We start from the raw sequence: 15,434 nt of genomic DNA on the forward strand, positions 1-15,434 counted from the left end.
CCCTGGATAGGTGGCTCAGTTGGTTGGATCATCATCCTGTATACCACAAGGTTGTGGGTTTGATTCCTAGTCAGGGTACATACCTAGGTTGTTGCAGGTTCAATCCCCAGTTATGGCAGGGATGGGAGGCAAATGATGGATATTTCTCTAAAAATATAAAATATATCCCCAGGTGAGGATTTAAAAATAAATAAATAAAATATCTTATTGAAATACATAATGGCCTCAGACTCACAATAAGTATTTATAACTATATGCAGAATAGTATTTATAGGTTGTAAGAAAAAAGTCTAGATAGACAGTTACTCCCTATCATTTCAGATTGTTTAGAACCTTTTCTTGTACTTTTAGAAGAATGCAGCCCTTATTGAAGAGGAACTGAAGACCACAAAACGTAAAATGAACCTTAAAATTCAGGAGGTAAGAGAAAAAGATGCTGGAGGATGCGGGGGACATTGGAATTGTTACAGAATAGACCAGTGGTGGGGGGTGGAACTGTTAAAGGAAGCCGTTGGGAAGCCCAGATACTGGTACCAAAACAAACCCCTCTCCTCGGGGTCTTTCTGTTCATCGTGCCCACTGTCAGGTGCTAAGAATTGTGGCTCTCAATGCCAGAGTTTGGTGAAAAGGAACTACTTATTCAACAGTTATACAGGTTCAAAGTAATGGCAGAATGTCTCCCTTAAAATCCCAAAGCCCCTTTAAAACACCCACAAACACTCACAGTCCTGTCTTCCCCCTTTTGCCCAGTCTGGCCAGTCAGAGGCACTGTATCGTAGGAAAAGCAAAAGAAGTCCATAGCTCATCTAAACTCCCGATTCCTCCCAGTAATCCGTGCTCGCCTGGGCAGGTCTCTCACAGTCCCCAGCACCATTAGCTGTGTCACTGTGCTCTCCAATTCTCAATTCAAAACCACGTGACCCCTCCTCATGGCCCACCAGTGAGAGTCCTTTCACCCCTTTCCTTCCTGCAAGGTCTCACAGTGTCTCTCTTCCCTCCTGGCCACCTGCCTTTAGTTTAAATCCCAGCCTGGAACCTCCTCTATAAGCCCTTATCCGACTCCTCCCACAATCAGCTTCTCTTGCTAGCATTGCTGTATTTTCTGCCTTTCTTGGCTGCCATAATTAGTCCGGGCAGGCATGGCCCCCGTGGCACCAAGCGAACCATCTCCAAACTTGTGCAGGTGGAAAGGGGGAGCTGCCTCCCAGTTCTATCGTGGGTTAAAGTCATGCACACCTTTCTGGCTCCTCTCAGGCTGGAAGACTGGTCTGCTGTTGTTGATATGCAAAGTAACTCAATGGCCCCCCTCCATGACTCTTATCCCCCAGCCAGACTGGGAGAGGGGTGCAGGGACTTGCTGCACCCCATTACAGAATTGCAAAGAGGAAGTAAAGGGAATAGAATGAACAGAAACCTTTGAAGAAGAAAATACATGACTATGTAACAGGAAGATTTTTTAAATATGTCACATGGAATTTAAGTGAAAGTGTCTGCACTTAATTGGCATAAGACTTCCTTTTGCCTCAGTATGGCCATAAAACCAGGAATTAAAAAATATATATATGCTGCCTGAGTCTGCAGGGAAATAGTTAATTACAAAATTCTTGTGGCTGTCTATATACTAAAGTTAAGTGAGCACCTTCATACAAAGACCTTTAAAACTAAAGTTGTGTTTAAAATAAAAAGCTTTTGATAAGCCTGCTTATCCCATTTTTCTGTGAAACTCCATTTCAGCCAAAGTTTTGGTAGAAAACACATTGGGAATTGTGAAGTAAGTGGCTGCCAAAGTTGTCAGACTGAAAATTTACAGCTGAAAACAGTCGGAAGAATTACTAACTCAGTACTCACAGTGGCCTAAAGACCTCAATATTCCCTGACAGAATAATAATTGATGTTAGTCCAAATCAGAAAGGTCCAATTGTATTTAAAATATTCTATTATACAACACAGAGAAGTAGATATACTCTTAGGAAAATTCTCATGCCAAATTATTTTTCAAATTATGAATTTTAGTGTTTAAGGTGCTAAGCGTGGCTATCTGGAACATTTTCTTACGTACTTTGCCTGTAATTATTGATAAAAGCATGCTTGTTCATAGTTGTATTAGGCTTAGCACATTTGACATTTTTGTAAATATTTTAACAGACTTCTTGAGAGCTGTTTTAAATTTATAGAAAAATTGAGCAGAAAACAGTTCCAGTAAGTCCTTTCTCCCCATCCCTGTGTTGTTAACATTGCGTTATGTGGCATATCTGTTAATCTGATGAGCCAGTAATGATACATCACAATTAACTAAAGTCTGTAGTTTATAGTAAGACTCACTCGTTGCTCACTGCAGATTCATACAGAATAGTTTCACTGCCCCAAACATGCTCCATATGTCCATTCCTCGGCCCGTCTCCTGAGCCCCTGGCAACCACTGGTCTTTTCACTGTCCCTGTACTTTTGTTGCAGTTGGAATCACACGGTGTATAACCTTTTTCGGGCTGGCTTCTTTCACTTAGCACATGCATTTAAAGTTCCTCCATGTCTTTTCATGGTTTGAGAACTCATTTTATTGCTAAACAATATTCTCTTGTGTGAATATACCATAGTTTGTTTATCCTCACCTATTGAAGAATATCTTGGTCTCTTCTGAGTTCGACAATTATTTGGACATGTTTTCAACTCATTTGGATAGATACCTACCTAGGAGCACAGTTGCTGGATCCCATGGTAAAAATTAGGTTTAGCTTTGTAAGAAGCTGCCAACCTGCTTTACAAAATGGCCGTTACTCTGCATTCACACCCACAATAAATGAGTTCCTGTCGCTCCACGTCCTCACTGGCGTTTTGTGTTGTCAGTGATTTGAATTGTTGCCATTCTGATAGGTGTGTAGTGGTATCTTAGTTTAACTTTTAATTCCCTAGCTATGTGGTATTGAACATCTTTTATAAGCTTATTTGTCATTTTTGTATCTTATTTGGCAAGGTATCTGTTAGGTCTTTTTCTCACTTTGTAACTGGATTGTTTTATGTTGAGTTTTAAGAGTTCTTTGTATGTTTCGGATTACAGTTCTTTATCAAATACATGTTTTGTAGATTTTTTAACAGTCTTCAGCTGATGGTTGCATTCTTTTTAACAGTGTCTTTTGCAGAACAGAAGCTTTTGATTTTAATGAAGTCCAGCCAGCTTAACTATTTTGTCTTTCAAGGATTGTACTTTCAGTGTTGTACTGGGTTGGCCAAAAAGTCCACTTAGTTTGTTCTGTAAAATAGAGGACACATTTTTCATTGTCAACAACAACTTTATTGATCTGGATATTTTGAGTGTGTTGGCTATCTCCTGCGTGATATAATGTTGATTGTTCTCAATTAATGTCTTGATTTGATCGCTGTCAACTTCAGCTGGTCTACCCAACCATGGAGCATTATCCAGCAAGAAATCTCCAGCACCAGACTTTGCAAACCACGTTTGACACATTCGATCAGTGACAGCACCTTCTCCATGCACTACACAAATCTTTTTTATATTTCAGTTGTGTTTTTACCTTTCTTGAAATAATAAAGCATAATATACTGAAAATGTTGCATATTTTCTTCCATTTTTCAACATTAAATTAGCTTCATAAAAATTCACCAATTTTGAAAGTTTTTTTAATGCACATTGAAATGACAGCTGCCACAATGTAGTCTAACAAAATTGTTTCAAATTAAGTTAAAGACAGCTAAGTGCTACTAGAGCCATCTTACGGGGGAAAAAAACTCTTTGGCCATCCCAACATCTAAAAAGTCATCACTAAACCCAAAGTCACCAAAATTTTTCTCCTGTTTTATCTTTTAGATGTTTTATAGCTTTGCATTTTATGTTTAGGTCTTCGATACATTTTGAATTAATTTTTGTGAAAGATGTGAGGTCTATCTGTTTTATTAGTTTTGGTTATATTAGAGTCTTTGTGTTTGTTCCCACACCATTTGTTTAAAAGACTGATGATGCCCTGACTGGCGTGGCTCAGATGGTCCGGCATTGTCCTGGAAACCAAAAGGTTGTGGGTTTGATTCCTGGTCAGGGTGCTTACGTGGGTTGCGGGTTCGGTCCCCAGTCAGGGCGCATGCAGGAGGCAACCAATCAATGTTCCTCTCTCTCTCTTTCTCCCTCCCCTCTCCTCTCTCTAGAACCAGTAAAAGAAAAAAAATTGTTTTAAATAAAAGATTCTTGGTGATTGCCATTTTTATATTCTAATTGGGGAAGTCTTAATTCTGAGTGCTATGACAAAATCTTGACTTTTCATTGACCTCTGCCAAGGGCCTGCAGGACTGTCCTAGTCAAAGGCCATTTTGACAGTATTGGAGCAGGAAGGGTGTATTAGTTTCCTGGGGTTGCCATGACAAAATACCACAGACTGGATGGCTTAGACAACGAACTTATTTCTCATGTTTCTGGAGGTTTGAAGTCCAAGATCAAGGGGTCAGTAGCCGTGTCAGTTGCTTTGTCAAGGTGTCAATAGCTCCAGGTTTCTCCTGGGGCCTTGGCTTGCAAATGGCTGCCTTCTCCCTGAGTCTTCGTATGGTCTTTTCTTTGTGAATGCACATCCCTGGTGTCTCTTTCTGTGTCCCAATTTCCTTCTCTTATAAGGACACCAGTCAGCTAGGACTATGGCCCAGCCTCACGTAATCACCCCAATCTTTTATTTTTTAAAAGATCTTATTTATTTTTAGGCAAAGGGGAAGGGAGAGAGACATCAATGTGTGGTTGCCTCTCGAATGCCTCTAACTGGGTGGGGGTGTGGCCTGCAACCCAGGCTTGTGCCCTGACCGGGAATGGAACCAGCGCCTCTTTGGTCTGCAGGCCAGTGCTCAATCCACATTAGAAACTATTAATCTCACTAGATACCAAAGAAATGAAAAAGTGTTAAAATGTGATTTTTTAAATTTATTAGCTTATCAGACTTAAGAAAATGATAATACATAGTGCCAGTGGGTTTTATTCAAATACTACTAATAGGCTCAAATTGGGAGGAAAATTATATCAAAAGTTTTTAAATTATTTATACCTTTAACCTAGTGATTTTTTCATAGGAATTTATCCTAAGGAAATGGTCATAACAAATAAAATTTTCAAAAGCATGTTCTTCAGGACAGTATTTAGAATAAAATAGAAAATGGAAAAACATAAATGTTCAATATTAGGAGTTACAATTAATATAGATGTTTCCAAAAAGGGCTATCTTATAACAGTTCCATGCCAACACATTCATAATATCTTTCAACTTTTTAAAACATAAAATATATCATTTACATAGAAAACATAAAGATTTACATAAAGATAAAATGTCCTGTGTCATCTTCATTGAGCCTTAAAAATAGAATTTCTTTTAACTTAACATGACTTCATAAGAGGAATACCATTCTGCAATTTCCATTTTCAGCTAGAATAAGATCTCCTTACCTCATGATGGAAGAGACTCCTCCTTTTGTCTCTGATTCATTTTATTGTCATTTACTGAGAAAAATAAGGTGTAATGTACCCCAATCCTTGAGTGTAAGTTTTGTCTACTATTTATAAGTTACTTCAGTTTTTGTGTAGACCTTTAAATTTCAAAGCAGAATTGAAACAGCTTTCAGAGTTATGGTTATATTATGGGATAAAAATACATAGATGAAGAAATAAAATATATAGGAAAATAAGATTTAAAAAATAAAGCCAGGAGGAAACACAGAAAATGAATATACTAAGGTATGACATAAGTGCTTTTCAAACTTCTTTTTGACAATTCATGTAAGGCGTATTTCACACTGCAACACTGTACACATGTACATATACACGGACGTAATGAAGCAACACTTACCTCTTCTTGTTACTTGCAGTGTATGCTGATATTTTCTTGTTACTCGTTGTTTTTTCTTTTTCAAGTGCTGCTACTAATGAGTCTTGACCTGCAATTTGGGAAACAGACGTGCACTGTGGGACCAGAGCAATAAATTTGACTCTGAATTCTTAGACGGTTCTCCATTAGGGAGAAACAAAAGCGTATTTCTGCATAGTGATAAACTAATGAAGAGTGTTTGGGGGTGAAATGGCATGTCTGGTAAACTTTCCATGCTGACTTTGATTTTTTTTAAACTGCTGTATTGCTCTGTAGCTAAGGACACAGCTGTCTCAGGAAAAGTACCTGAGGGATTCTCTTGAAAAATCTGGATCAGCCATGCTACTCAGAATACAAGAAATGGGGTCCACGGTGGAGGAGGAGCGGAAACAGGTAGGGTGTTTTCCTCCTCTGATTTACGTTAGGGAAGGGGGCCAAAAGAGAAAAGCTGCTAAGTTTATGCATAAGCCTATAGTTTTGATCATTTCCTCTAGATTTTTAAAAATTATTTACTTTTGTTTTAGCAATCTTCTGTTAACATTCTATCTACAATTTTAAATGTTTGAGTGCAAAATAAGAAAGAATATGATGTTATTCAGTCTGACCGTTTCTGAATGAGAGAGCAAGGACCAGAGAGGTTAATTTGCCTTGGGCCTTTGAGAGGTGAATGTGTAGCTCCTGGGACAGTATCCTTCCACCTGTATTGTATAGTCTGTATTACAGGGGTTGATCTTAGAAGGCATCACCCTGGTCTCATGTTATGTGTATGTGATGTGGGTAGAAGCTAAAGATGAAACTGAGCTAATACTGAAAGCAAAGAATACTAATAAGTAGAATAATCAGGGATGTGTTATGTGACAATTTGCAATTCTCATTATTTATTTTAATGTTTTTTCTTTACCATAGTTGTTATTTGAAATATCTACTGTAATTTAGAATACTTTCCATTCTAAGTAGCAAGGCAATCAGTAATTTCAAATCTTAATACCTATAACTGGATTACGTACCACTTTTTGCTGTGTATGATGCACCCCCGTGCATAATACACATCCCAGTTTTTTGAGCTCATTGTATACAGGATTATTATACCCATTATTACACCCATGGTATATAATCATCATACCCATGTGTAATGCTCATATATATTATATACTCATATAATATATAGTTCATATTGTATATGATATAATGTACCCTTATATGTTACATATATAACATAACCCTTATTTTTTCCTCAAAAATTGGGACAAAAACTGTACACATACATGGCAAAACAATCTTTATTTTTAACTTAATTATTATTTAACCCATTATTTAACAGTTATTTTAATGGTTGCCCTGCATGATAGAATTATAAAAAGGATTTTAAGGAATTTGTGAAATTATTATTTTTTTATTTTTATTTCTACTTTATTTTTTATTGTTCATTCTATTACAGTTGTAGTGCCAGCATAATAGCCACGAGTCACATAAGTGCTATTTAAATTTCAATTAGTTACAGTTTAATAAAATTAAAAATTCAGTTTCTCACTCACTCTGGCCACATTTCGGGACTCAGCAGTCCCTTGTGACTGGACACTGCCGTGTTGAGAGCGCACGGCAGGTTCTGTTGGAGGGCGCTGCCCTCTGTTGAGACCTTTCACGGTGATGCGCGGGTAACGCCCCTTCTTCCTCCAGCGATGTTAACATTGGAAAGTCTGCCTCACACATGTGCTGTAACGTAGTTTACTAGAAATCTTTACCTTACAGAAAAGAAATTTTTCTTATACAATTTCAGGTGCAAATTTTGCAGCAAAACTGCACTGCCCTGCGCAGTTCTATACAGAACACCCAAGAACTACTGGTACAGGAGCAACAAAAGAAAGGAGAGTTGGAGACTGCTATCTCAAAGCTCCAGTCTGATCTAAGTATGAAAACAGATGCTAGAAATTATGCTTTTATTGGTTGTGTGAGATTTGGTGCAAATGCTGTTAAGATCCCAAAATCTTGAAGTGACCAGGTATTTCCCATGGGCCTAAATGTAAAAAATTGCTGATTTTGCCCTGGCTGATGTAGCTCAGGGGATTGAGCATGGGCCTGCGAAGCAAAGGGTCACTGGTTCGATTCCCAGTCAGGGCACATATCTGGGTTGCAGGCCAGGTCTCCGACACCTGAGAGGCAACCACACATTGACGCTTCTCTCCCACTTTTTCTCCTTCCCTTCCCCTCTCTCTAAAAATAAATAAATAAAATAAAATAAAATTGCTGACTTTCTATTTGTGGCCCTGAGAGGAGAGAATGTTGGTGACCCTTTTAGTTATAAACTATTCTTTATCTAGATTTTTTCAGGTTTATGTGTTTGTGGACTTAGGAACATTTGGTTTCTAGAAATCTAGAAATCCTTGCTAACCGACTGATTCTAACCATTTATCATGTCAGACTCACCACTCTTCAAGTAACCAGTTTATTCTGGTTAACTTGTAATTATAAAAATGGATATAAAGTACCTTAGAGCTTAGATCAATCTTCTCATTTTACAGATGAGTCAACAGAGTCCTTAGTGGTGCTGGAGGTAGGAAATGGAAAGTCTAAACTTGACCCAGGTGGCTCGGAGTCATGCGTCTTTCAACCCCTCAGCCCTTACCGTCTCAGTGTTTTTAATGTGTCATTTTAGGCAGTTTTCGGGCGGTCTCAGCTGTGGAGATCACAGAGAGTTACGGCAGTGCAGCGCCTCACGTACAAATGCACTTCACGGCTTACACAGCGCTTTCACAATAATGATCTCACGCAACATGTAAAATTATTCGTACTTCCCAAAGTTACAGATGGAATAAATGGTGAAATAAGGCCTGAATGTAGATCTTTTCATTCCAAGCCCACTGTTCGTGCCTGTGTGTCTTCTATGCTCTCTGGCTGGTAGTAGGGGCGGGGAATAGCAAAAGGGAAATGAAAATTACAAAAAACATACAGCAAAGAGCAGTCCGTTCAGTGTTCTGACTTAACTGCTTTTAGCAGAAAGTACTCTTTTTCCTTATAGTTGTTGAGTAATGAATTATTCAGTGAAATCCTCACTGATAATAACTCCAACATAACTTTCTATCTTCCTTTGATTGTGTGGCTACAAAATATGTTACATTTTGTGGTGCTGCTACATCATCTCTTATAACAACCTGAGAAAGATAAAATATATCCTATTCCTCAGAAGAATAGAAAAATCTCTATCCAAGGACCCACAGTAAAGAGGATAGCGGGACTAAAGCACAGGTCTTTCTATCACATTAGTTCTCCTGAGAAAGTAATTTTTTTTAATGTGACTTTCTCACTGGATTATTGCTTTATTTTTGAATTATGTAAAGAATACATGAAAGACCATTAAAAAATGAAGATTAACTAATTTAAACATGAGGAAAAGAAAGTCTTTGAATACCAACGCATAATAGAATCTTTACATGCCTGCAATTTTATTACTTTAAAGTATAAATAGTAATGTTTACTAGATTAATAAAAGGAATGCCTTTAGATATTTACTTCAGTTAATTAAAAAATGTAATTATTTCTAGTGTTCATTAGCAATAAATATACATATCTCACACACTAATTACAGTGATTAATGTGTTCTCTCAGGTAAACAGTTTCCATCATTCTTACTTTGATTAGTGGAATTTTCATAGTAATTTCATAGTTTATCTTTTTGATCCTTCACTTACTTTAAATTAGACTCTATTTGAAATGAGTCTTGGACTTAGACATTCAGAAGATGTAAGTTTTCTGCTATGTAAGAAGCAAGTTTTTATGTACTTTTTAATTTTCTGTGTATAGAATATTTAAGCGGAACAATGCTAATAGGTTCTTACGCATTTTCTATGAAGCCAAAACATTACTCAGAAAAGTTTACCTCTTTTGGTTACTAATGGACAACGCTGAGGTGCTCTGTCTCTCTCTTTGGTCTTATTTTCACTATACATACTTTGTAGTTTCAAGTCTTTTCCTCTCCACACAAAATCATCCTCCTGAGCTCCAGACGTAATGTTACTGCCAGCTAAGCTCTGTACGCGGATGCCTTGCTGATACCTCAGAACACAGGACAAAACTTCAAGTACTGTAGCCCCTGCTCATCCCGTCCCCCAAACCTGCTCCTCGCCTTGTGTTCCTGGTTAGTTGCAGCATCCACTGTCCACCTTGCTGCCCGGGTCTGAGCACTGGATATTGTCCTTGATTCGTCTGTTGCCTTAGTCCCACCGGGCATCCACCAAGTCCTGGCAGGTGTTCCCTGCATGTCACTTCCCGAGTCTTTTTGTCCTCTGCAGCCCCATTGTCACTGCCATAGAGCCAGCTCTCATTGTTTCGCACTGTGGTTACTGCCACAGCTACAAAACTGTTCTCTCTGTCTTTACTGAGCCTCTGTTAGAGGGATCTCTCTAACACAAGACTTTTGATTGTGTGCCCCTCTGGCTTACAGTCTCTCAGAGATCCATTATCATCTATGCATAAATAAAATGTGACCTTATTTACCGTGGTACATGACTCTGGACTAGTTTCTTGGTAATTCCTTCACGTGGTTTCTATAAAAATGTGATAGGAATACTTGCCTTCCCTTTATATCCTCAAAATACCAACAAAAAAAAAAGGAAAAATCAGAGCTTCTCAGGGAAAATATACCACACGATTTCAATGTAGTTGTAAATTGTTATTATCATAGTTATGTGGACTTTTTGTTTTTAGTTTCTAGAGATGACCTCATTTCCAAGCTGGTTGAAGAAAATAAGGTGAGTTTTGAGGTGGGAGAGAACAGAGGCGGTCTTTCCTCTCTTCACCGAGTAATCCTTCCTCACTCAAGCTAGTTTATAGTCCTTCTGATTCACCTAAAAATCTTTGTTTAAAAAGTTTGTGTGAGTTGTATGTTCAGAAGTATCTTCAACCAGGTATTAGGCAATAAGTTATTTGATGCAATTATTAGTGTGAAAAGGTGAATTGGCAAAAATAATGAGACTGACTTGCTTTTAATGCCTATTGCAAACTAATTGTTATAAACTTTTTAAAAAAATTTTAGAAATAGTAACTACTTTTGGGTGGTAATGGTTGCACAGCAGTGTGAACATACTTAATGCCACAGAACTTAACACTTAAATGTAAACTGAAATATTCTTAAGTGAACTGTGTACTTCAACATGGTTAAAATGGTAACTTTTATGTTAGTTATACTTACCACAATTAAAAAATGGGAAAAATGAAATATGACTACTTTTTACTGTATTTTACTTTACTGTATTTTTACTTCACTATATTTTAAGATACAGTAAAATGAAATGTTACTGTATCTTAATACAGTTCTAGATCAATCTCAGTGTGTAGATCCTGTTTGTGGTAATTTTTCTGGATTCTTATCTCATCCTGTGTTATGTGACATTATATGATTTCAGTTTTTTTGGATTTATCAAGGCTATTTTTGTGGCCTAATAAGTAATCTGTTCTGGAGAACGTTCTATGTGCACTTGAAAAAAATGTGTATTCTTCAGTTTTTAGATGAAATGTTCTATAAGTGTTAAGTGGATCTAATCTAATGTGATATTTAAGGCCATTATTTCCTTATTAATTTTTTATCCAGATGATCTATCCATTGATGTGAGTAGGGTACTAAAATCCCCTACTATTTTTGTAATACTGTGGATTTCTCTCTTTACATCCACGAATAATTGCTTTATATATTTAGGTGTTCCTATGTTGGGTACATAAATATTTATCATTATTATAACCTCTTCTTGGATTGACCCCTTTATAATTATGTAATGCCCTTCTTTGATGTGTTTTACCTTTTTTGTTTTAAAGTCTATTTTGTCTGATGTAATTATTGCTATTCTAGCTTTCTTTTCATTTCTGTTTCCATGGAATATCTTTTTTCCATCTCTTCACTTTCAGTCTGTATGGCTTTCCATTTGAAGTGAGTCTCTCATAAGCAGCGTATAGGTGGGTCATGTGTTTTTTTTTTAATCCATTAAGCCACCCTATGTCTTTTTTTTGGAGCTTTCAATACAATTACACTTAGACTACTGATAAGCATGTATTTATTGCCATTTTGTTAATTGTTTTTAGGCTGTTTTAACAGTTCTCCTCTGTTCCTTTGTTTTGATCTCTTCCATGTGATTTGCTGCTTTTGTTTAGTGCTTTATTCACTCTTCTTCCTCTTTGTTCTTTGCGTATCTTTTGTAAAAGTTTTGGTTTGTGGTCCCATGAGGTTTTCTGTACATCATTTGTTTTCTGTAGCCATCTATTTTAATCTTTTAGGTAAAGTTCAAATACAGTCTCCAAGGACTGCATTTTTACCCTCTCCTTCATGATTTATGTTACTGGTGACATATTTTAGATCTTTTTGTGTTGTGTATCTCCTTACTACTTGCTGCAGTTTGAGTTGAGCTTGATAGTTTTTTCTTTTAACCTTCATAGTAGCTTTTGAAATGTCAGATTTGATGTATTTATTGAATATTTAGCTTTACCTGTGAGGTGTTTTCCTCTCTCATATATTCTTATTTCTGGTTATGGCCTTTCCTTTTCTATTTATACAAGACCTTTTAACATTTCTTGTAAAGCTGGTTTAATTAATAGTGACGAAGTCCTTACTGTTTTTCTTGTCTAGGACAGAACAGGCATTTTAATAGAGATGCATGTAATAGCTCGTATGTGTTAAAAAGAGAGAATTTTTTTCCCTATAGAATGTGCAGATGTCTTTCAACAAGGAACATGAAAAGAATGCATACTTGAGGTCTGAAATAATATCCCTTCATGAAGCATCAGAAAAAGCACAGGTAAGACTTCTCATTTCTCTAGTTTTTTAGGTATTATTTAATTTTGTTCAATTAAAGAACCAAGAACCAAGATCAATCCTGAAGATACGCATTCATACCATTATCATCAACCAAACTTTAGTTTTGTAAGTCTACTTTATCTATGAAATATTATCAAATTGACTGCATTTCTCATTTACCTCTCTGAATTCCTATGTATATGAGATATACTGCCAGATCACTAGTTCACACTTGGTTTGCTTTCTGCTTTTCTCTCTGAATGGTATATGCCTTTCTTTTCTCTTATTCACTTACAAGCAGTTTAACGTCAAAGGCTGTATCTTAAGTCTAAGTCTTTGCATCTTCTATAGCAAATGGCATAGTAGGGACTTAATAAATGCTTGCGGGATTTTGGCAATGTGTGTCATCATTTTCTATGGGATAGTAGTTCCCAAATGTAAATGATGTTTTATGTATGTGCATATGTATGGAGAGGAGTAATCAAATATGCAGGCAAACAAGTTACTTCTTGTAGGGCCCTATGAGATAATCACTTAAAAGAACTTTTTGTTAGGACAATTTGGCTACTTTAATGTTGGGATCATAGTGTTGCTGTGCTTTCTTTATGACATACAAAAATAAATTTGTTTATAAAATATATAATAATAACAATAACTATCATAATTGCTATACTGCTTTTAACATTTATTTAATCCATTTTATATCCAGGCACAATTCTAAGCACCTTACATTACTAACAAATTGTAATCCTTGCAATAGCACGATTATAGAAACTATTATTCTCATTTTAAAGATAAGATCTTTAATATACAGAAAGGTTTAATAATAACTAATAAATGACAGAGTCGAAATTTGAGCTCAGGCAATATGGCTCTAAAGAAAATTAGCCCTTCCTTCCTTCCTTTCCTTAATCCTCACTCAGGGATATGTTTATCGATTTTAGAGAGTGGAGAAGGAGCGGGGAGAGAGAGAAACAATGATATGAGAGAAAAACATCAGTTGTCTACCTCTAGTACGAGCCCTGACCAGGAATTGAACCTGCAACCTTTTGTGGTGTATGGGACGATGCTCCAACCAACTGAGCCACTCAATCAGGGAAACATTTGCTCTTTCTTTACGAGGAGCAAGAGTTCTCCTCTGTCTTGCCCTCCAGTAGTCCTTGGTGAAGTCCGTATGGACATCTGATTATAACTTCAAAGTGCCCCTGCATGTGTTTGACTACTATACATAAGCACTTATGATACTTTCCAGATAATCGTGCATTTATCTTTCCTTTCTTGTTACCATTTTTGAGGGTTTCTTCCTAGTGATTTTTCAGTTATTTGCCGCTATCCCTGAAACACTTGTTCACTAAAACATAACTATTTGCCAAATATACTTTGATTAAAGATAAATATTTGATTATTAAGATAAATATTTTCCACAGGAGTATAAATCTCGAAATAGCAAAAGGACAAGAGAAGTGTAAACTAACTACATATATGGTTGATCTGTTGCATAGAAGACTTTTATTTTGGAAGATTAATCTTTTTTTATTTTTTATTGATTATGCCATTACATTTGTTCTATTGCCCCCCTCCATTCCCCTCCACCCTGCATACCCCTCCCCCACCATTTCCCCCTTTAGTTCATGAACACGTGTCTCAAATTCTTTAGATTCTGTATTTCCCCCTACTATTCTTGCCCTCCCCCCTATCTATTTTCTATCTACTGTCTATGCTACTTATTTTCTGTACCTTCTCCCCCCTTCTCCTCCTCCCACTCCCCTGTTGCTAACCCTCCATGTGATCTTCATTTCTATGGTTCCGCTTCTGATCTAGCTGTCCTCTTAGTTTGCTTTTGTTTTAGGTGTGGTTGTTAATAACTGTGAGTTTGCTGTCCTTTCACTGTTCATCTTTTTTATCTTCTTTTTCTTAGGTAAGTCCCTTTAACATTTCATATAATAAGGGCTTGGTGATGATGAACTCCTTGAATTTGGTCTTATCTGAGAAGCACTTTATCTGTCCTTCCATTCTAAATGAAAACTTTGCTGGATAGAGCAATCTTGGTTTTAGGTCTTTGGATTTCATGACTTGGAATACCTCTTTCCAGCTCCTTCTTGCCTGTAAGGTCTCTTTTGAGAAATTGAGAAATCAGCTGACAGTCTGATGGGAACTCCTTTGTAGATGACTGTCCCCTTAGCTCTTGCTGCTTCTAGGATTCTCTCCTTCATTTTAATCTTGGCTAATATAATGATGATGTGCCTTGGTGTGTTTCTTCTTGGGTCCAACTTCTTTGGAACTCTCTGAGCTTCCTGGATTTCCTGGAAGTCTATTTCCTCTGCCAGAATGGGGAAGTTCTCTTTTATTATTTGTTCAAATAAGGTTTCCACTCGTGACTCTTCCCCTTCTGGTACCCCTATAATTCGAATATTGGAACATTTAAAGATGTCCTAAAGGTTCCTAAGCTTCTCCTCATTTTTTTGAATTCTTGTTTCTTCATTCTTTTCTGTTTGATCATTTTTTTCTTCCTTCTGGTCCACTCCATTGATTTGAGTCCCAATTACCTTTCCATTACTATTGGTTTCCTTTGTATTACCATTCATTTCAATTAGTTTAGCTTCCATATGTTTCTCTAATTTGTGACTAAAATCAACCAGTTCTGTAAGGATCCTGATAACCAGTGTTTTGAACTGTGCATCTGAAAGATTGGCTATTTCTTCATTGCTTAGATCGATCGGTTCTGGGGGTCTGCGTTGTTCTAGAGCCATTTTTGGTTTATTCGCGCAGTTAAGTAAGCGGAGCGAAGCCTTAATTGTTTACCAGGACGG

At 36.9% G+C, this 15,434-nt stretch overlaps 1 protein-coding gene across 1 annotated transcript in view; it reads left to right on the forward strand.

The window, feature by feature from the left end:
• Positions 1-15,434, forward strand: part of CCDC150 (coiled-coil domain containing 150) — a 72,686-nt gene that overhangs the window by 10,552 nt on the left and 46,700 nt on the right. The window contains exons 5-9 of the mRNA XM_037167020.2: positions 352-420; positions 6,123-6,239; positions 7,624-7,753; positions 10,548-10,591; positions 12,533-12,625. Coding sequence (XP_037022915.2) covers positions 352-420; positions 6,123-6,239; positions 7,624-7,753; positions 10,548-10,591; positions 12,533-12,625 — 453 coding nt within the window. The remainder of the gene's footprint in view (positions 1-351; positions 421-6,122; positions 6,240-7,623; positions 7,754-10,547; positions 10,592-12,532; positions 12,626-15,434) is intronic.

Source organism: Artibeus jamaicensis, unplaced genomic scaffold (genome assembly GCF_021234435.1).
Source record: "Artibeus jamaicensis isolate MK-2021 breed Jamaican fruit bat unplaced genomic scaffold, CSHL_Jam_final contig_391, whole genome shotgun sequence".
In the NCBI taxonomy this organism is placed as follows: domain Eukaryota; kingdom Metazoa; phylum Chordata; class Mammalia; order Chiroptera; family Phyllostomidae; genus Artibeus; species Artibeus jamaicensis.